Source organism: Sciurus vulgaris (genome assembly GCF_902686455.1).
Source record: "Sciurus vulgaris genome assembly, chromosome: 5".
Classification (NCBI taxonomy): Eukaryota; Metazoa; Chordata; class Mammalia; order Rodentia; family Sciuridae; genus Sciurus; species Sciurus vulgaris.
This window is the reverse complement of record NC_136465.1, coordinates 27,660,708-27,683,797: the sequence shown is the minus strand read 5'-3', so window position 1 is coordinate 27,683,797 and position 23,090 is coordinate 27,660,708. Positions and strand designations below refer to the sequence as shown.

General features: G+C 37.8%; 2 protein-coding genes across 2 annotated transcripts in view; one reads left to right on the top strand and one right to left on the bottom strand.

Moving 5' to 3' along the window:
• The window catches only part of LOC306662168 (uncharacterized protein), a gene marked incomplete at its 3' end in the record, with an annotated part of 40,995 nt that extends 29,101 nt beyond the window's left edge, over positions 1–11,894 (top strand). Inside the window, exons 3-4 of the mRNA XM_079141727.1 lie at positions 11,099–11,225; positions 11,823–11,894. Coding sequence (XP_078997853.1) covers positions 11,099–11,225; positions 11,823–11,894 — 199 coding nt within the window. The remainder of the gene's footprint in view (positions 1–11,098; positions 11,226–11,822) is intronic.
• SAP30 (Sin3A associated protein 30) overlaps positions 7,823–23,090 on the bottom strand; it is a 114,609-nt gene continuing 99,341 nt past the window's right edge. Inside the window, exons 9-10 of the transcript XR_013764259.1 lie at positions 17,644–17,736; positions 7,823–9,750 (exon numbers count right to left, since the gene is read on the bottom strand). The gene's annotated coding sequence lies outside the window, so the exon portion shown is untranslated. The remainder of the gene's footprint in view (positions 9,751–17,643; positions 17,737–23,090) is intronic.

The following is a 23,090-nucleotide window of genomic DNA, read 5'->3' as shown; positions in this document are numbered from 1 at the left end:
TTTGTGAATTGATGCCCTGTGGCTTCCCAGCACTGGGCTCTGCTTTGGCTGCTAGGCTTCAGAGGAAAATGGGTTTGTTTTGAAATCTAGTGTTCTTAATGAAGCAATTTCTGAACCTGAAATGTGCAAGAAAATAGCCTAAAAGTGAGATGAGAAATGGGTCTGTTGAAAAGTTGACGGCCTTTCCAGGGTTACTTTTAAAAGAATAGATTTGTTTAATTTGACACTTTGGGAATGATTTAATAAAACACAACAACGTCAAAGAAATTATCCAGTTTGTTTTCGTGTCCTGCAGCCTGGAATATCTAAACTAAATCCTTCTAAATGAGCATCATTATTAGTGAAATTTTGTTGCAAAATTTGGCAAGAACTATTTTGAAGTGTCAGACTTTTAGGCGCTGTTACAGATTTGGCAAGATTCAAGAGATTTTTACTGATTTAATGACATTTTTCCTTATTGTCCCCATAATCACCTGCTTTATGAACTGTGGGTAAAGCTGATGTTGCAACTGGTAATTTTCTTAAAATCCAAATTCATTTATATTTTTCTTTTGATTTACATAATTTCTGGGAATTGTTAGTGGATGGAATAAAAAGAGAGTGCATTATAAACAATTCAAAACACCAAAAACAAAATTCTTTGGACCTTTTACAGATACCACACATGCAAATAAATATGGCTTTGCATTCCAATGGCTTTGGAGTGGGGATTACATTTTCCTCATTAACCTCTTTCTTAATCAAACAGAATTGTTTTTCAAGCATGTTTTATCTAAATTAAGTTTGACATTTTAAATGAACTCACACTGACTCAGTTCCAATGAAGAGGTAGAATGACTTTTTGAGGTGCTGGGAATTGAACCCAGGGCCTTGTACATGCTAGGCAAACATTCTACCACTGAACTACACCCCCAGCCCCAGAATATCTTCTTTTGATTCCAGCATTTGTGCAATCCTGGTTGAATTGTGCCAAAGTTGGAATGCCTACTATTTTAGAATGAAATCAGGAAATTGATCATATTGCTACACAATCAAAAGCAGAAAACACCATTAGAAGTGCAAATATGTTTTTTTTTTTGTACTACTGAGAAAAAAAGTGAAAAGAGCAATCCATGATGTATATACACTTAGAGTAAGAACATGATCACTCTCCTTAGTGCAAATCATTTGTAGAATGGATACTTATTTTTAACTGAAGAATACTCAATTTGTTTTCACTCAGTCAAAACCAGTAATTCCCCAGCTAATATGTGGGACTCTCAAAGCAATGAGAGTCTTTTCATTTCTCCAGGAAGGCAACCAGATTGCTTAGAATGTACAATTCTAGAGTGTGTGACTCAGTGGTAAAGAGTATGTTTGCATGCACAAATTCCTGCTTTTGATCCCCAGAACAACAACAAAAGAAAGATAGACTACAGCTTTTTTAGAAGCAGAAACATAACCTAATTCTTTTTTTTTAACTTCTATAAGGACTTATTCATGAGTCTAATTTTTGCTCTAAGAAAGAGCAAATATATACATTGTTTTCAGTGTTGATATTAACAGTGGATAATGAAACCTTTGTGTGTATTTCAGGTACATATACCCATGTAAAAATGAGGAAGACATTCCAATAATACTTCGTCTGAGTTAAACCCACCAGTTGCAGGAAACCCTATATCAATTGTCTTTATTATGCTGTTAGTTCTCTCATTTTGTCAAGCATTCTTTTTCATTCCACCATCTTCTCATGTATTGTTTTTGAACTCCTATAATCCTAGCTCAAGATGGCATGAGTTAGAGTTGGAAGGAGAACCAACACTGGTTTCCTTAGTGTACACAGTTTCAAAACACATCCTTTAATGTTATTTGACACCACTTTCCTACATGTGCTTTCTACTGAGAGTTTGTTAGATGAAACCATATTGCAAAACATTTGCAAAACTAAATTATGGACAAAATGCTTGTGATTCCAAAAGGGCCTGCTTGATTGAAAGCAGTTGCAGTGTTTCAATGTGAGAATGTTGCTTCTCCTTTCTGTTGGTGTACTTGTAGATTCCTACAGGTCATACCTCTGGACTCTACTGTCCCCAGGTAGCAGTTTTTCTATAGCTAACTCTGAGAAGATTAGAGCTAGAGTTTTAGAACTCTCTACTTCTAGCTTTTATTACCTGAGTAAGCATTCAAGAAAATCATATTCTCATAATCTTCCCTAGTCATCTCTAATTCATAGGAAGCTGATTTCTACCTATATGCTTATAATGTCCAGTACCACCCACCTACCAAATGACATAATCATGCTTGACCATTCCCAAAATAGCTGTTGCCTAGATACAGCTATGCCCGCTTCAAGCTCCCTTGAAGAGATGCTTATTTCTAGTCATGTGACTTCAGGGTGAACTTGCCATTTTTTCCTCAGTGTCTCAACTGCCATTTAGCCTGCCTCTGAGAACAGCAACGTAATCAGTTCTGCCACTAAGCAAAATGAGACCATTTCTATTGAGAAAGGAGAAAAATAGCCTTATGGAAAATTAAACTTGCATATTTGATGAATGCCCTGGTTCTTTGGTGTTGCTATAACAGAATACCATGGATTGGGTAAGTTATAAGGACCAGAAATTTATTGGTTCATGATCTTGGAGGCTGGAAAGTCCAAGAGCATGATTCTGGCATCTGCCCATGGCCCTTATGCTGTCATTCTGTGGTAGAAGGTAGAAGAGGAAGAGGAGGCCAAACTCACTTTTACAATAAGTCCATGCTCTGAATAACCAGCACACTCCACAGAAAATGGCATTAATTTATTCATGAGGGTAGAGACCTCATGACCTAACCAACTCTTAATAGGCCCCACCTCCCAACATTGTTGCATTAGGTTTCCAACACTTGACTGTCAGGAGACACATTCAAGCCATAGCAGTGATAATATTTAGCAAATAGAATTTAAATTTTTGAACCTCAAGTGTGTGCTATGTGGTGAGAAAGAACTTTTCAAAACTCTAATGCATCTCAGTTGCCTTTTGACAAAGAAATTGCAACCTGAAAGCTGACCAAAGAAGAAGAAATTTTATTTTGTTTATTTTCTTATTTTAAATTTACTTTCTTTGGGGCTGTGGTTGTGGCTCAGTGGTGGAGTGCTTGACTGACACCTGTAGGGCACTGGGTTCCATCCTCAGCCCCACATAAAAGTAGGCAAATAAGATAAAGGTATTGGTAAAGTGCTTGCCTTGCAAGCACAAGGCCCTGGGTTCAATCCCCAGCACCACGAAAAAAAAAAAAAAAAAAAAGATGAAGGTATTGTGTCCATTTATAGCTAAAAATATTTTTTAAAATTTACTTCCTTTGTCAAGTCACTGTCTGCACTAATAAGAAATGCCATCATGGACAACATGGTTCATCTTCATCTGGAATTTCAAAAAAGTTGATTGTCCCAAATCATGTTTTCTGAACTTCCCCAAGAACTTTTGCTTCCTAGCTTCATCTTGTTTAAAGATGTTAGAGCTATGTTGAGATTAATATCAACAATCAGAAGGTAATATCATGGTTCTGGTTGTCATTATCCTGTTTAGACATGCTAGAACTAGATTGCCTGTGTTAAAACTTAATGGACTAGAGAAGAAAAGCATTCAAAAATCTTAATGATGGGCGCTTCAACTATCCAGGCATCTGCCAGATGTCTCGTTTTCTAAATTCAGAACATCTGATAAATCCACGATTTCCTCAATTAGTGTTCTCAGCTCTGACCGCACGTTAGAATAGCCCCAGAATTTAGAATTTAAAATGAAAAATTGATAGGCAGCTTCCATCCCATACCAACTAAAGCAGAATCTTTCAGGATAGGACCCCAGACATTATTGATTTTTTTGTTTGTTTAAGTATCCCGAGTGATTTAAATGTGCAGCCAGGTTGAGAATCACTAACCCACACGATAATTTCATCTTTCAGAAGGGAGAGGAAGTGATGAGGAGGATTAACACCCTGCTTCTAATTCTGTCCAACTAGGAGGCCTTGAATGGAAAATCAGAAGTGACAGGAACCCTGGAACAGGGCCACCTGGCCATCAGAAAATTCCAGAGGGATGTGGTCATTGCCAGACACACACTGTTAGTCTGAGCTTAAAAATATTTCAGGAAATTATAAAAGCCTGATTTTGACACCCCGCTCTGAGATTCCAAAATGAAGCAGGAGATAGTCCTCAAAATAAAATTCTGGTACTATTATTGCAAATGTCCGGAAGCAGGGGGAGGGGTTTGGAGGGGAGAAAGAAGGAAAAGAAAAGAAAAATTAAGGAGGGAGCCGAAAAGATTTAGTGTCTTAGGGCAGAAACTGCTGAGATCAGATATAGTTTTTAAATGGTGTGTATAAAATGTGAAAGGTGATCTACAAAAGCGAGCATGGATACAAAAAGAAATCTGCAAGAATATATGAGAAAAGTCAGACTAATTCAGAAGGTGGCTAACATTTTAGATGATGAAGAGGACTTACTGAATCAAAAGTAAGAACGTATAGGACCCATGCTTCATGCCAAAGGTTAAGGAGACAAGAGAAAATGCCCAAACTTCATTTTGCCTTTAGACTAGAAGGGGTGGGACAAAATTTGGTCAGAAAGAATTGAAGGGGAAGATCACTTAGCAAATGTTAGCTGTCCTAAATAAGCTCAAACATTAGCCTGGAAATAACAAATGAGAGTGTTAATAGAATTTTCAGATGTGATTGCTTTAATCTTTAAAAAATATGGAGACTGAGAGAAGTTTCCTGGCACTGGTCTACATTTTTGTTTTTCAAGAGGAAAGTAGGAAAAGCCTTTTGATCTGATTCTTTGGTTAAAAAGTTGTATGAGTTCCTTTAAAATGCAGTTTGGATGCAAAATTTCCTAGGTTAAATTACGCCTATGACAATTTATGAAGAGAGTATAGACAAGGAATCACAAAATTTTAAGTAATCTCATTCAAATTCAGTAGTTCATAACCTTTGAGAATCCAATAACAGCTAAGTACCCTTTTGAAGTAGTCAAATACTATGGTATAACAAGCCATCTCAAAACATAGTGACTTAAAACAACTATAGGTTGAGCCTTCCTAATCCAAACTAAAAAATGCTCCAAAACCCAAAACTTTTTGAGCACTGATATGATGTCACAAGTAGAAAATTCAATGTTTGTCCTCATGTGACAGGTCGCAGTCAAAATGCGGACAAAATATCATATAAAATTGCCTTTAAGCTGTTGAATATAAGATGTATATGAAGCACAAGTGAATTTTGTGTTTAGATTTCAGGCCATCCCAGGATATCTCATTATGAATACTGCAAATATTTTGAAATAAGAAAAATCTGAAATTGAAAACACTTTTGATCCCAAGTGTTTTAGATAAGGGTTACTCAACCGATGCCGTTAATTTGTTCACGATTCTGCAATTTGCACTGGGCCCAGCTGGGTGGTTCTTCTGCCGGTTTTCTCTAGATCACTCAGGCAGCTTTAGCTATCTGTTGACTTAACCGGCTGAGTGGCCTAGAGAGCCTCAGTCACATGTTTGGTGGTTGTTGCTGGCTGTCAGCTGGCCATGTGTCTCCAGCAGGAGAGCTGGAGCTAATTTAGTTGGTGGTGGCAACACCAAATTCTCTTGAAATGAGAGGAAAAGCTGCAGGGCTTCTTAAGGCCAAGGCTTGGAAGTCACATAACATCATCCCAGTCTCATTTTTTTAGTCAGAGGAAGTTACAAGACCAGCCCAATTTAATTATCAGGGTAATAGACATATTCTCTCAATCTTCAGATGGGAATTGCTGCAGAGATGTGTGACCACATTTAAATCAGTGTGCTTTTTCTCTATACACACATTCAAATAGGAAAGTTGCTTGATTAAAATAGATGTGAGGGCTAGGAGCACAGGTGCACATCTGTAATCCCAGCACCTGGGGAGGCTGAGGCAGGAGGATCAAAAGTTGGAGGTCACCTGGGAAGCTTGACAAGACCCTGTCTCAAAAAAGGCTGGGGATGTGACTCAGTGGTTAAATACCCCTGGATTCAATCTCTAGTACCAAAAAATTTTGAAAAATAAGTAAATTAGTTTACTGATTTGCAAACTGGCACACTTTCAGGCAGGTAGTGAGCATTGGTTTTCTTTTTATTGACAAGTACTCTATGCTTCAATTAACTCAGAAAAGTGGGTTACAAAAAATAATTTGTGATAGCAGGATTGCTTTCACTTTTAAGACATCTATTTAAAAAAATCACACATTAATAGAACAACAGGAAATCAACATATATTGGTCTTTAACTTATATAAAAAACAGTCACTGGCTGGGTGTAGTGGTTCACACCTGTAAACCCAGCAGCACAGGAGGTTGAGGCAGGAGGATTGTGAGTTCAAAGCCAGCCTCAGCAATTTAGCAAGGCCCTAAGCAACTTAGTGAGACCCTATGTTAAAATGAAACATAAAAAAGGGGGGTCTGGGGATGTGACTCAATAATTAAGTGTCCCTAGTTTCAATCCCTACTACCCCCCTGCTAGGCAAGTGCCCTAAAGGTAAGGCCTTTGAAAAGCTTCTTATCATAAAAAATGTTTAAATATGCAGAGAGGTAGAAAAAAGTCGCAAAATGATCACCTGTAACCTAAAGCCTTTAGTCAATAACTTATCATTTTGACATCTTTGTTTCATCTATCTGTATTTTTTCTTGCTGGATGGTTTTAAAGTCAATCTCCCCTAAACATTGTGTATACGTCTCCCCTAAACATTGTGTATACGTCTCCCCAAAATGAAGACACCCTCTTACATAACCAAATTCCCCTACATTTCACTTAATAAATTAATTCCCTAATATCTAATACTGATACTTAGTCCATATTCAAACCATTACCATGTTGTATAGATTTTCTTTTAGAATCCAGTCAAGGAGCACAAGTTCCAACTGCTATGTCTTCAGTCTCTTTCAAACTAGAGCAGCCCCCCACCACCAACACACACATACTCCTTTCCTCATGTATTGACATTTTAAAGTTGTCAGGCCAGTTGTTTTAAGGAGTGCTCCAATTTTGAACTTTCTGATTCTTCATGGTGGCTTAACTTGTTCCTCCATCTTTACTATAGCCCATAGATCTAAGGTCTTGATTGGATTCAGATTGTATTTTGAAGAATCTTCTATAGGTGAGGCTGCCTACTTCAGTGCATGATGTCAGGAGCAAATGAGTCTACTTGCCCCACTATTAGTGATGCCAAGTTTGATCCTTAAGTTAAGGTGATGGCAATGACAGCTGTCTTCGCTATCAATGTATATTTTTTCTGCTAGATGCAGAGTGCATGCCTGAAATCTCAACTGCTAGGAGAGGAGGTAGAAGAATTGCAAGCTGAAGGACAGTGTTGGCAAACTAGGGAGACCCTGTCTGAAAATTAAAAATTGTTAAGAAGGGGCCACAGATGTAGCTCCGATGTTCAGTCCCTTGTACCCTGTGCCCACATGCACACACACACACACACACACACACACAAAGATATATTTCTCTTTGTGCATTAGCTAGTTTATCAATATGGTGATAAGTTGGTGCATGAAAATATCTTAGTTTTTAAAGTGAGGTTTTGTTGTGGTTTTTTGTTTGTTTGCTTTGTTTTGTTTTATGGGGGCTACTGGTGATTGAACTCAGGGACACTCAACCAATGAGCCACATCCCCAGCCATATTTTGTATTTTATTTAGAGACAGTCTCACTGAATTGCTTAGCACCTAGCCTTTGCTGAGGCTGACTTTGAACTTGTGATCTTCTCATCTCAGCCTCCCTAGCCTAGAACACAGGCGTGCGCCACCGCGACCAGCTTGTTTTTGTTTTGTTTTGGTTTGGTTTGGTTTGGTTTGGTTTGGTTTTTTTTGTTTGTTTGTTTGTTTGTTCATATTCTTTTTAACAATATTGCCAAATTATATTGTTATATCATGTGCATGTATGGATATGTAACAATGAATCCCACCATTATATATAATTATAATGCACTAATAAAAAAGAAAAATCAACAAAAAAGAACTTAAAATTGTGTTCAATAAATAAGAAGTCATTTTGAAAATAAAAAAAATAAATGTAAAAATATGTCTAACTGGTTGATTTTTTTTCTTTTTCTTATTTATTTTTTGGCAGTGTAGGGGAGGGAACCCAGGGCTTCACACATGCTAGGGGAGTGCTCTACCACTGAACTATACTCCCAGCCCCGTGATTTTAATAAAGAATTATACTTAGTTTTTCAAAGATTCTTCAAGTTAGAGTGTATTCAACCTAAACTTATGAAAACAAACCTTCAGAAAATGTTTTCCTTTTCTGCTGTTATCTTTGTAGTTTTGGGTGCCATTCTGGGTTATGGTGGTCATGTGCACCTGGACTAGTGAATTGGGCACTGATGTGTCCCAGAGCCAAGTACATGGTAGCTACCTTACCCATGCATCTTATTTTATGACTATTCCAGGTTGAGACATGAAATGATGTAGAATGCTGTGGATGTGAATGTCACACAGTGACGTGAGTAATGAAATGAGATCAAGGAAACACCCAGTGCACCAAAAAGCCAGGCCTAACAATAGGCGGGATGGTCAGTACACTTCCTGTGAAGGAATTGTACCACATGCTGAAATTGCAACGTGGCTCTCCTGAAGAGGGTTCTTTGTTTCCTTTTTTAAAGTGGGTCAAAAGACATGAGTGAAAACATACCAGTGACCAAACATGGTGGTATCAAGCCTAATTAGGAATAGAAAATCATTTCTAAAGTCTGTGTCTGTTCATTTTCTTTATTTCATTTGTTTTGGTTTCGCTCTCATCTGTGATTCATTTGCCTTTCGTCATCTTCCACAATGGCTTCTGCAAGAATATCAGCCCCAAAACATACAACAAGGCTCACACCCACTTCAAACATTGTTTAAGGTCTCATTTATTATTTTGTACTGTGGTCTCACTTAAAAGCCAGTGTTATTGAGACTACAGAGCACATACCTTTAATTCCCAGGGTGAAGCGGGTAGGGGACAAAGAATGGGAGAGAGCAAGAGGGAGAGCTGAAACCCAGAGCTGGTCTACAGTGGGAATGGAAGGAAAACAAGACCACTCAGAAGTCTTCAGGCTGATGAAGTCTCTAGACACTAGAAGACTGGAATCTACCCAAACATGGGCTTAGGAGAGGACGGAAAAGTGATGAAGACCAGGACTGTTCCTTTTTTTTTTTTTTTCCCAGCAAGAGGTTAGTTACTGAAGGACCACATTCCCAGGATTACAAGGATTTGTCTGAACAGCCTAGGAAACATTTATCTGCAACAGAATGAATAAAATGAAGAGATGAGATTCTATGTGAGCAGCCTCTACATAAGGCTATCTTGAGAACTTGAAATTAACATTGGGAATAGTCATATTAAATTGATATCAGCAGGCAAAACCTACATTAAGTAGGAACTACGTTTTTTCCAATTAGTTTATACTCACAGGTACTAAAATCCAGGTGCTTGGGGGAGCCAAACCCAGTTAAAACACTAGTGGGTTTAACATGATTCCTTTAAAAAAAAAAAATGACCACATGCTGAAATATCTCATGCCAGTAGCTCAATCATATTCATTCAACTTATTTTCTTTTCTCCATTCCCAATGTGAGTCAGATTTTTGTTGTCGTGACCAAATTACCTGACAAGAACAACTTAGAAGAGGAACGATTTATTTTGGGCTCACAGTTGCAGAAGGTTCAGTTCATGGTCGGCTGACTTTGAGACACAAAAATCATGGCAGAAGGGCATGGCAGGGAGAAGCTTCTCAATAGCAGCTGGGAAGGAAAGAGGGAGAGAGAGAGAGAGAGAGAGAGAGAGAGAGAGAGAGAGAAGAAAGGTCAGAGACAGATATAGTTCCCAATGTCACTTCTCTAGTGACATATTTCCTCCAGCTACATAGTGGGCAGTACAGTTACCACCAAGTAGTCCATTCAAATTATTAATCCATCAAATGGCATAATCCACTGATGAAGTGATAGCTCTCATGATCCAATCTTTTCACCTCTGAACCTTGCTGCATTGCCTGATGTGTGAGCTTTTGAGGGAAGTCTCAGATCTAAACCATGCCACTCTGAAGGAGAAAATAATCATCTACAATTAAAAACTGCTTGGGTAGGGCTGTGCAACTTTGGAAGAGGAGAGGGTCCCAGCTCTCCATAGGGCATGTGCTGTATTGATGCACCCTGACCCCAAAGCAGTTTGCAAATGACAGAAGGAAAAGTGTTTATCTAATAAGAAACAGAGATAATGGGAGTAAAGTTTTCCTGTTCTTGGTTCGGTGGACATTTTCCCCCCTTTTCCTAAAAAAGTTCTAAGTCACACCTTTATAAGAGCTCAGATTTCAGAGCACACGTGTGTTTTAGGCAATTAATTACTCAACAGCTCATTGCAGCAGGCTTTCTTCATTTTGGAAGCTGCTATGAGATATGAAACATGTGATAAGAGAGTTACAGATATCAAACCATAGTCATTTCTCTTGTTGAAGGGGGCTTAGCTGCAAGAGCCAAAGGAGGTAGTTTCCCAAGCTTTCATTTTTTTATCCACTGTTTCTTGTGGGCAGACTCCTCTTACATACATACAATGTGGCCATTTCGACTTCAAATTCTCAAATTGGGCAGCCAATTGCTTCCTTCTGTTCCAGGTGAAGAACCCACAGATAGGGTGTGGTGGTGCACGCCTGTAACCCTAGTGGCTTGGGAGGCTGAGGCAGGAGGATTTCAAGTTCAAGGCCAGCTTCAGCAATTTAGCAAGGCCCGAAGCAATTTAGTGAGACCATTTCTCAAAAAATAAAAAGAGTTGGGGATGTGGCTCAGTGGTAAAGTGCCCCTGGGTTCAATCCCCAATATCAAAACAAACAAACAAAAAGAAACCACAGATCAGCATCACCCAGTGGTGTTCATTGAGGGCTAGTCACTGTCTCTATGAATTTGACTATTCTCTGTACTTCACATAGGTAGAATTGTATAACATTAGTATGCCTTTTGTTCCTCGCCTATTTCACATAACATAATGTCTTCAAGATTCTCCCATGTTGAAGCATGTGTCAGTTTTCTTCCTTTTTAGGACTGAATAATATTCCAATACATAAATATACCATGTTTTGTCTGTCTATTCGTCCCTCAGTGGACATTTGTGTCATCCACACCTTTTGGCTATCATGATTGATGCTGCTATGAACATGAGCTCGGTCAAGTCCCCACTTGCGGTTCTTTTGGATACTCACCCAAAAGTGGAATTGCTGGATCCTATGGTAATTTTGTATTTAATTGCTACACTGTTTATCACAGCACTTCACCATTTTCTATTCCCACCATCAAAGGCACAAAGATTCTATTTCCTCAATATTTTTGCCCCCGGCGGGTTTTAACAACTGTAACGGCGGTGTCTTTGCTTGTTGGTAGGACAATCTCAGTCTTTGCAGACAGAATGTTTTGCATCCCTGACTCCACAGTTATGTGTAGGTAAGGGGGTAATGTTTCCCAGTAGTGACAAACCTCTCCCTACCCCACACGTTTTCAAAAGTCCCCTAAGGGACAGAGACATGCTGCCCAGCTAGAACCCCAATCTATTCCATGAATCTTTTTGGATGCCTTAAGAACTTGTCTCTGTTATCTGAAAATCCTAGAAGAGGCTCTTCTCTCTCTCCTGATTTAATAAGCAGGGAGTGGCCTAGTTTGATAGAATGGAGAGGACAGGAGGAGGAGAGAGAGGAGAAGACAGAAAGGCGGGGGAAGCAATGGGAGGAGAGAGAAATGTTTAAAAATATTAATTCACTACATAAGGACTTCTTATTTACTTTCTTCTCTGAAATAACTAAGCATTTTTATAATCTTTATTTTCTTTTCAGACAAATTTAGATTTTCTAAAAATGCCTTCAGCTTACAACACATTCTTCAGAAAACATAAGATATATTCATGAAATGAATACCAGGATGAATATAAGTCCTGCCTGGGATATTATGCAGATCTAGTGATTCGTCTTTCACTGACTCACATCTCTGGGATTCTCATGAACCTAGGCTGGGAACTCCAGTGGGAAATCAGGAGTGTCAGTTAAACAATCATTAAGTGTCATTTAAACAGAGTAAGGGATCACTAAACAAGAATTAACCTGTAGCTTGCAAGACCCAAATTTTCCAAAGGTGTACATTTCTCATTCTTTTCCCACTTCATTTAAATTTTATGTACCTTTTCAATTTTTATAACCCTCTAAGGTTCAAGTCATCTGCTTCCCTAAATGGCTAGGAGATCTGAGGGGAGAGACCTGGCTATTTTCTAAGCAAATGATGTAATCTCTGTGAATCTGCCTCCTCGTCCTGGACTTCCATTGTTTCCTGAGAAACAATTAAATAATACTTAAAATAATTTTCTCTTAAGAGAAAAACAAAAGATGCATTCCAGTTGGTTAGAAAATGGCTGTTATGGGCTGGGGAGATAGCTCAGTTAGTAGAGTGCTTGCCGTGCAAGCACAAGACCCTGGGTTCAATTCCCAGCACCGCAAAAAAAAAAAAAAAAAGAAAAGAAAATGGCTGTTATGCCCCTCCCTCATTTCTGTGTTGCATGAATATGAATAGTTCATAACAGCCAAAGGGAAAACAAGTTATTATTGAGTTTAACATTTTTTTTTTTGGCCAGGCACACTGGTGCACCCCTGTAATCCCAGCTACTTGGGAAACTGAGGCAGAAGGATCACAAATTTGAGCTCAGTATGGGAACTTAGGAAGACCCTGCCTCAAAATAAAAAAACTAAAAAATAAATGAGGATGTAAATACCCCTAAGTGGTAAATGCCCCTGGGATCAATCCCCAGTATGGCCCCCCCCCAAATTTTTTTTTTTAATTTTACAAAATAAAATTATTACAAGTCACATCTGTAGAGTCACAAATGATATTAGCCTAACTCTACTATTCTAAAACATCTGTACAAGAGTCCTTGATTACAAAGTTTGACCACACTCTTTGATGTTCTGGACCAAGATGTTCTTTACTTTGAGCTTTTGTGCTGGTCTGAGCTTCCACTGAAAGAGTAAATGTCTATTGGGCTTCTCCTTCAAGTGAACCTCTGTTTGGACTCTTTTGGATAAGTTTTCACTGCTTCTTCATCTGTGGATCCTGAGTTATAAATGACATTTCCTAGTCAGGGTTCCTTCTAAAATTAAAATAAAAATATTCCCTGATGAAGCATGTGAAGTCACATGATTTTAGAATATTGTAATAACTTGGCATGACAAATGATAGGTATCTGATAAAGACCTTACTTGAAGCTCAAAGAAATGAATGAAGAGTGAGAAATGGCAAGTATTATTAAATGTGCTAAATAAAATTCCGGCTCATATATTTTTAAAGCATGGAAATTTCTTCATTCTTTTCTCCCCCACAAAATTCAACTGACCCGGAGAGTTTGATCTCATACTTTCCAAACACTCTTAAGATTAATCAAGGCAATGTACACAACCTGCTTAGCCCATTGCCTAGAACTTAATGATGATTCAACAGAAATTTCCAGAATTGTGACAGTGAAGATAATTTTTTAAAAAGTTGGTTCAAATTGGTAAATGCTCAGAAAGTCAGGGGTTTTTTTGTAGTTTATTTTTTATTTTTATTTATTTATTTTTTTTGTTTTTTGGTATTGTGGATTGAACCCAGGCCTCACAAACGCCAGGATTCTATCACTGAGCCACATCACCAGCCCCTGGAAGTCATGTTTAAACAGACATGTTTATTTTTCCAAGTCACTAATCTAACCTGATCCATTGTCTGCCATGACCCTGCTGTGTGTCATCATCTCAACAGGATGCGTTCAAATTCCTCAGCAAAGCAGAGGGAAGCCTTCAGGATTTGGTGGTTGCAAACCTTTGTGGTCTTCCTGCCTCCCACAACCCTTTGCACTTGTTGCTTCAGGTAAGTCAACATATTTAGTTGTTCTGTACTCACTATGGAGGCCTCTTTGCCCATGTTCATAAGGCTCCCTTCTGTCTTCCAGGCTCTCAACGGAGCTCTTTAGGTTTAAATAGAGGATAAATTGGGGCAGGGGGTAAGAGTTACACATAAGTAAATTGTCTTGGTCAAATTGTGGACTGGTGGCTCATTATCTCAGTTCTGATTCTACAAGGGGTCTCTAGAGAAGTCCTTATCACTTGAGGAGGCAATTTCCACTTGCTTCACAGGATGCAGGATGTTTATCTATCAGACCTGTGATCCTGGAAGGGGCAATTCAGTTCCCATGAGGTATGGCTCCTCCTTTGTGGGGTGATCTGTCTGCAAGGCTCCACCGTTTCTGGAATGGGTAGGGCAATGATTGGAGACTTGCAGGCACCATTCCAGGTGTCTGGTAAAGGAAGTTTGAAAAGTTGACAGTTGAATGTACCTGCAAATCTTGGAAATACTTCAGTTACTCTTATCTGGGTGTCTGCAGTCTTGAAGGGGAAAGATAAGTTAGGTAAATTTAGGGCTAATAAAACTTGTATTACCATGTCTACATACAGAGCTAAGGAACCCAAAAGTTAAGATAATAAAGAAACAGATACAAAATGAAGGCAGAAATGCAAAGCTTTTATCCTGCTTGTATTCACCCATTAGCCATCTATAGGCCCAAAAGGAGAGTCAGAATTTTCAGCAAAAGCAGCTTCTAATTCTGTTATATTATGATAGAAGCATAATGCTTTGTGTGTAAATTTATCAGCAATCATTTAATCATATAATTGATTCTCAACTGTTGTGATGATTAATTTTAATGTGTCAAGTTGATAGGGCCACAGGGTCCCCTAACATTTGGGTGTGACTGTGAGGGTGTTTCTAGATGAGATTAACACTTAGTGATAGACTGAGCAGAGAAGATTGCCCTCTCTAATGTAGGCTGGGCTCATCCAGCAACCCCAAGGCCTAACTAAAACAAAAAGACTGGCCCTCCCTTGAATAAGAGAAAATTCCTCCCGTTTCTCTGCCTTAAACCAGAATATCATGTTTCCTTAGGATTCAAACCGAAACATCAGCTCTTCTTGGGTCTTGAGCCAACCAAATTTTGAACTGGAACTGTACCATTGGTTTTCTTGGATCTCAGACTTGGACAGGAACTACACAATCCACTGTCCTGGCTCTCCAGTTTATTAAGCAATGGATCTTGGGATATCTCAATCTCCATAATCCAGTGGGACAATTCCTTATAGTAAATATCTTTCTATATTGGTTATGTTTCTCTGGAGAACACATAATACACCCAGCAAAAGGGTGTATATAATTTTTATCAAGTTCATCCATGAAGTATCACAAAACTTCATGTAAAAATAGCACTTTCTAAATTTGTTTTTTAGTGGTGGGGCTTGAACCCAGGGCCTCAAAGTATGCCAGTCAAGTGCTCCACCACTAAGCCACATCCCCAGCCCAGAAGTAATACTTCTAGTTTTTACACTGCAGATACAGCTGAATAAAGGAAAAGATTTAAAGATAAAATATGTGTAAACACACCTTGCACGTGATAGTTTATTCCACAGGCATATGTTAGATATTGAGTTTTATTTTTCTTTGTTTTCCTTTTTAAAAGAAGGACTTCTCCATGGTATATTCACAGAACAATAACTGCGAGACTTGGGCCTAATTTATGGAGGAACAGGATAAGAAAAGGAAGGAGCCCAGGTGATAAGAAGTCAGTATGGTTCTTGCTTTTAAAACTAGTTTCCCTCTCCTCACCCTTCATGGGGTTAGTCTCCTTAATGGGCTGCGTCTGCTCATAGGCCACCAGAGTGACCATTTGAGTAAACTGACCAGGCAGTTCACTGCAAAAACTGGCTTGCTTGATTTTTTTTTTTTTTTGCTGTCAAGTTTTTTTTTTTTTTTTTTTCCCAATTGAATTAATGCTCATTCAAATATGAAATAAAAGGGGGTGGGAGAGGTTAAGAAACTTAAGAGGAGACTGATCCAACTTCCATTCTCTGGGCTACCTCAGAGATGAGTTGATTCTTATCTCGAATCCAAAGACAAGTGTGAGGTTCCCTGTGGAGGCTTAGACATAACAGAAAGGCCAAGAAAAGGCCAGTACCTTTTTTTTTTTCTTCTAATATAAAAATGCATTGTTTTCTCTTTATTACATTCAGTATTTATTAACAACCTACTATGTGTTTGCCATTATACAGGATGATTTTGATTCTTCAAATGACTTAGAAATTTTTCATAAATAAATCAGATTATTTCTTTTTTTCTAATTTAGTCAATTCTGTACTTCTAATCTCAAAATAGAGAGTAATAGATTTTAAAAATTCTCTGTGCATAGTCAATATTATTTCATCATAGGAGCAGATCACCATGTTTCTTTTAATTTTCAAAAAAGAGTATATGACATTTTCATCATTTATTTATCCTTAAATACTTTTTTTCTTTTTTTTTTTTTTTCTGTTTTTGGTCTATACTGGTGATTCCGCCTAGGGCCTGGCACCTGGTTGACAAGCACTTTACCATTGAGCAACACCCCCAGTTTATTTTGAGACGGGGTCTCACTACATTGTCCAGGCTGGCCTCTAACTTGTGATCCTCCTGCCTCAGCCTCCCCTGTAGATGCCACCATGCCCAGCTAATAATTTTAAAGGTTAAAAATTAACAGACCTTTTCTATTTCATCTTAATTCATACCCTCTAATAATGGGGGGAAATGTATTTAAAGTTTATTGCTCAGAGAGAGTTTTTTAAAAATGTTCCATAGAGTCCACTAATATTTTATGAGATTTTAAAAATTTTAGTCACTTTTTGATGCCCCACTATGAACATATCTTTTAAAAAATATCACATAAGTTTATATTCAGTTGCTAATAGTTGAGAATATTGTATTTCTAAAAGTTTCTACAATGCAAAAGATGACAAATCAAGGTCCTTAACTCAGATAATTTCATTGAACTATAACTATATTAAAAAGAAATAGAGAAAAGGTCATTTGGCTTTTTTAATGTTGCATAAAACAAAAACTCATTTTAGTAAACAAATGTCCCTATGAACTACATATAAAACAGAAAGTGGCAGATCCAATTTGAATCTTCATTATTTAATTTGCTTTAGATGATAGGGTGCTTTGTTTTTTCACAATTGTTATGATCAACAACCAAAGATCAAATAACAAATCAATATGACTGACACACAAAGTTACCTTTGAGCCTATCTCAGTTATTAGATTGTAAACCCTAAGAGTGGGGGATTTTGCCTCCTTGATCTTGCATCTTCCCATCTGAATTTCATGGTGAGTTACACATAATAGATGCCTAGTATAGGTTTTTGTACCAATTAAACGTCTTGTTGCCTTCTGTTCTTGTAACAGCTTATGCTACCTGGTAAACACATGTTGAATTATTTACCAATGATATCTGGGGGGAGAGGGGACCTCAGAGAGGAAAAAAAAAAAAGAAATAGGAGGGAAGCAGATCAATAACATGAACTGTACCTTTATCCCCATCCACCCTCTGCCTGGGTTTTCTACCTTTGTTAGGGAGGCTCTGACTGCCAGCAGAAGGCAGAGTCTGGAAAGGTTACTGTCTTTACTGGAGAGAGAAATAACTCATGGGCACACACTCAGAGTTTGGGTCCCTACAAAGCTGTGATATGTGGCAGCATGTGACTCTAATAATGGAACCGATGGCCTTGTCCAGAGAATTAAGCTGAACACCAAGTCTCCCCTGATGCAATCACAAACCTTGAAGGCATTAGAAGAATCATTCTTCCCTTTAGTTCATCCTTCATGAAGTGGGATGACTTCTTCTCTCTTCCTGTTTTGTTGGTGCTTTTGCTATAGGGAGAACTCAAACAATAAAAATTTAGCATTTATTCTTTTTTAGACAACATTTTCCCTCCAATTAGAAGAACACTGCTCACATCCACAAATTACCTAATTCCCAAAACACCTAATTCCAATAGGCAGTTTATAGAATTTGCTTCCTACCAAAGCAAAATTTTGAATACATGAAATCTGATATCTTGCCAATTTCATGGATTCCTAATAATTTTTAAATTGCGTATATCATTTTAATACTTTACACAGTTGGAAGGTTGTTGAGGGATAAATTGGCCGAGTCCCTGTTTTCTTTAAAAATACAAATTCATAACAATGAAGTATTCTACATTTATTTTATATTACTATTTAGGCAGTTTTATTTTTATAACAAAAATATGAGTCCATTATATTGTCTGAATTCCTAAAGTATTCAATTCATTACAGAAAAATGTGTTAGAAAAATTTGCTTTGCCTTTTTTCCCCTGGACAATTTCTGAATTTTTAAATACTTACTATTAAAGGACCTAATTTATTTTTCATGGCCCATCACCAATATCCAAGATAGTATCCAATTTCTTAATTCTGAAGTCTGCCTTGAGTGACTTCCAAACCAAATGAAATGAAAATACCTTAGGCAGCCTGTGTTTATACACGGTGGCAAAATTAACTTTAAGCTACATGGATCACTGCACTAGGGGACCCTTCTGAGTCTCTACTTATGCTACTTCTGAGTGCATTTCATATGTTCCCAGGCAGAAGGCTTCCATTTCTTTCACTCTGGTGGAAACAAGAATCTTGAGCACCTACACTGAGTCAAACAGGTTATTGTAAATACAAAAGTAGATAAGACTCAGTCCCTGATTCCATGGTCTTTGTTGGAATAGGTTCTTAAACTGTGAGGTCACTGTGTTTCTAGAGGTAGAAAGTTTGCTTTTATCAGTGAGTTTCAAAGTAAGAATGACTTGTGATTAGCCACACCCTGTGTCAGTATTGTGTTTGACTCTCTGTTATGCATAATTGCATTCTAATGCTGGTTCATTGTATATAGGATAGAGTAATGAGATACTTAAAGACATTCTGAATCATAGTCCACTCCTTGTAAGAAAACATGGTAGAGAGATTAGCATGGTGCAAGCAGTTGTCCATGTTGGCAGAGCCAGAGAACATGCTTTTTTAATTTCACCGACACATCAATGCTGCCCAGTCTTCTGTAATAGGCTTGGTACACAGAAACCATTCAGCAAACACTTCCATTAATGAATGGATAAATGGATAGATTTAGTGGGCTTAATTAGAGTAAAATATGTAGGGAACCAGTGTTTGACTTAACATCTAGATGTCATTCTACCAATATTTTTTAATAATTCCAGTTTTGGAAACCCTTATTTCCATTTGAGTCCAATTACTTGTGGAAAATCTCCTCATTCTCCCACCCTATTAAATTTAAGAAACATGTTCTTTTTAGATTATTTCAAAATGTTCTTCTTCACTAAATCCCAAAGGTTACTATCTTGCATAACTCAGTGTGATTCAACATCAATGGAATATCAGAACATGTGTAGCTTTTAGAATTTAGGTGAAATGAGGTTGAGGCAGATTCAGTCTAGAGATACAAAATCTCAAAGGATCATTTCAACCCTAGTGTTCTAAGACTAATATTTAGTTCCATCTGGGAGAATGAAACTAGGCAAATGTCCAAGTTATCGTCTTTCGTAAATTGTTTGGCAAAGCTCCCCCAAAACAATCCAAGACAAAAATTTCATCTTGGGTGACTAGCAATGTTTGTCCACAAGTTCAGTTTTTTAATACCCTCCCCATGCTTACAAGAACCCAAAAGGCATTAGTTGGCAAAGGAAGGATCAATGTTTTGTCCCCATGTTTGCTCATCTCCTGGGTAAATTCACTCACTTTTAATCTGCTCATTGGGTAGTAAATTAGGTTAAATTTCATTAATTCTATTTGCATATCATAAAGGATGTCTAGATTCTAGAGCAAGACCAGAAAAGTCTAGATGATGTGATTCTTTTCTCCAATAGGAAAATATATTTTATCAACAGACTGCTTACTCACATTCAAACAAGTAAGGATATAAGAAATTAATGATAAATTAAGACAAATAAATTGTCTTTAAAATATTGCCTCAGTTGGTTGTATGTTTCCATAAGGAGGTTTTTTTTTTTTTTTTTTTAATTTCTAGTGATCTGGAAAATTATCAGCTTCCTACTTTCTGAGTATAGTTAAATTTGTCCCCCATCCAGCTAATGTTAGGTTCAAATTTATAAGAGGGGGAAAAAGAGCTCATAGCTGATACCATTAAGAAACTAGAGAAATTAATTTATAGCCAAATTAAATTTTTCCCTGTGGACATTCATGGGTAAGATGGCTATATCAAGTTTGTTGAGTCAAACAAGAATATTTGGTATGAACCTAATATTGTAGAAATTATTAAAGTTTACATTGTAAAAATGTTGTAGTGTTCATACTGATTTTTCAATTATACTTTTTCAGCTTTGAATACTAAATGCATTACTTTGTCAAACATCTGAGTGTTAAAATTTCATCATTAGGCAATCCACCTGTTTCAGATTCAGTGCTAAGAGAAGAGAACAAGATCAGCATTTGGACTGGTATCTTTGAGTTTATGTCAAATATTCATCAGGCCTGACATATTTCCATTTTCCCTAAGTAACTCTCTTGTACCAAACCCAACATTTTCTCCTGATTAGAATCTTGGTCTCTCCTAACGCTAGTGCTATGTTCGTTTCAAACTCCAGATATTCTGATTCTTATTCTTCCATTTGACTATGTCTCCCCAACTGGAAAATCGTGGGAAAATCAAGTGAATGGTAATGAAAGGACTTGGAGGTTTCCATTCTTCTGTAGACTGAACAATTGTTTGTTGGGAATTGTTGGCTTGGATTCTCTTCCTAGGATGGAATGTAATATATTCCAGATGACACACTCAAGGCAAGAAAATATATCTTGATTAATTTGACAAATGACCCTAAACCTTGCACTGCTGCTTGGGAATTTTCCCTTTGAGTGCTTTGCTTACAACAAGGTTATATACCAAATAAAAAAGAAACTTGTTCCATTTGACCACAAGTATAAGCACTGTGAAGTTTCACAAGGTTTTGCTTTTTCTTTTTAAATCTGCATCCCCCCTTTCTTTTTAAAACTTCAACTTATCCATCTCAACCATAAACATTTCCTTAAACCAGAGCAAAGTGGGCCTGAATTTAAGCTAGTGCCAAGTTTTCCCTATTCCCCGGTCATCTTCCTCTCTGTTGAAAGGAAGGCTTGGAGGAAAATTAAATGACACTTCTTTCACATCTTGGAAGACAGAGCTGTTACCCATGCATAAAAAGATAAGACCAGGACACTATGTGCACGCATGTGCATGCACACACACACACACACACACAAATTGTGTATGTATATAACACCATTTCACCACTTTTGACTATGCAGTTTAGTTCATTAAGTATACTCACATCATCCTACAACCATCACCAATAGCCACTTCCAGACCTTTTCACCTTCCTGAACTGAAACTCTGTACCCATTAAACAATAACTCCTGATTCCTTTCTCCTTTCAGTCCCTGGTAACCACCATACAACTTTCTGCCTCTATGAATTTGATTATTCTAGGTGAGATTGTACAGTATTTACTCTTTTGTAAAGATTTATTTCACTTAACATAATGTCTTTAAGATCCACCCATGTTGCAGCATGTCCGTGTCCTCCCTACGTAAGGCTGAACCATGTTCAGTTGTGTGTGTGCACCACATGCCCTTCACCCTTCACCTGTCAATGTACATTTGGATTTGTTTTCCTCTTTTTTGGGAGGTGGTACTAGGGATTAAATTTAAGGACTCTTGACCACTGAGTCACACCCCCAGCCCTATTTTGTATTTGATTTAGAGACAGGGTCTCACTGAGTTGCTTAGTGCCTCACTTTTTCTGAGGTTGGTTTTGAACTTGCAATCCTCCTTCCTCAGCCTCCCAAGCCACCAGGATTATAGGTGTGCACCACTGCGCCCACGTTTTTTCACTCTTTTGTCTGTTATAAATGATGCTTCTGTGAACACTGGGGTACAAATATCTTGTCAAGACCCTGCTTTCAATTCTATTGGCTCTCCTGTAGGAGTAGAATTGATAGGTCATAGAGTAATTCTAGGTCTAACTTTTCGAGGAAGAGCTGAACTATTTTCCACAGCAGCTGCATCATCTTACATTCCCACCAGTGATGCCTGAGGTTTCTAATTTCTCCACATCTTCAACGACACATTATTTCCTAGGTGGCTCAGCTCATTCACCACCTTTGCCTCCACCTTCCAGAATTCTCAGTTTTCATCGTCCCTGGTATTTCAGAGGTTTTACAAGCTACAGAAGTTCTTTTGGTATGAAACAGAATCACAAAATATTAGAACTAAGGGGTCACAGAGGAAAGTTAAGGGACTTTAACCAAGATAGGTTAAAGGGCTTTTTGGAGTTAATGAGCAGCAAATCAAGCATTCATGTCTATTGGGGCTGGGGTTGTGGTTCAGTTGTACAGTGCTTGCCTCACACATATGAGGCACTGGGTTCGATCGTCAGCAACACATAAAAATAAATAAAGGTATTGGGTTCATCTACAACTAAAAATATTTAAAAAATAGAATTCATGTCTATTGATTCTCAGGCTGGGGGACTTTTCTACATGGTGTCTCTTTTCACTGGCAAGAGCCCATCTCAGACAAAACCATTAAGAGATTGTATTCTAGGGATGCAAATATGTGGTAACTATCAGTACCCAAGAAGGGACCCCAACCCTGTCCCTCTGCCCTAGGGCTAGGACATGTGCCTTTTCTAGGATAGAGTGTATAGCATGTTGGGGACAAATCTAGTCTTGCAGAGAACTCAAACAGCCTGAAAAAAGTGTTTATACTGTGTCCTCTTTTATTTTCTTTATGTCACTTCTTACAAGCAACAATTATTTCATATACTCATCTGTTTATTAGTTTATCACCTGTGTCAGACAGTAGAAACCTTGTCTGGGGAAGGTCAGGGCTGCTGTATCCCTAACATCAACAACAGTGTTGGATGAATGAAAGATCATGAATAGAATCTGTACAGACTCCAAGGCAACATGTTAATACCTCAATAGAAACAACTTTATTGAGGCAACATAGGCCAAAGAGTTAACGAATTTGATCTTTGACTAAATCTTCACTAATAAGTAGCCACTAGCTTTAAGTGGTTATAATGTAGTTTGAATGAAAGTAAACTGTAAGTGTATATGCCAGATTTTAAAGACCTAGTATAAGTAAATGTAAAATATTCTGTGAATAATTTTATATTGATTACATGATGAAATGTTATAATT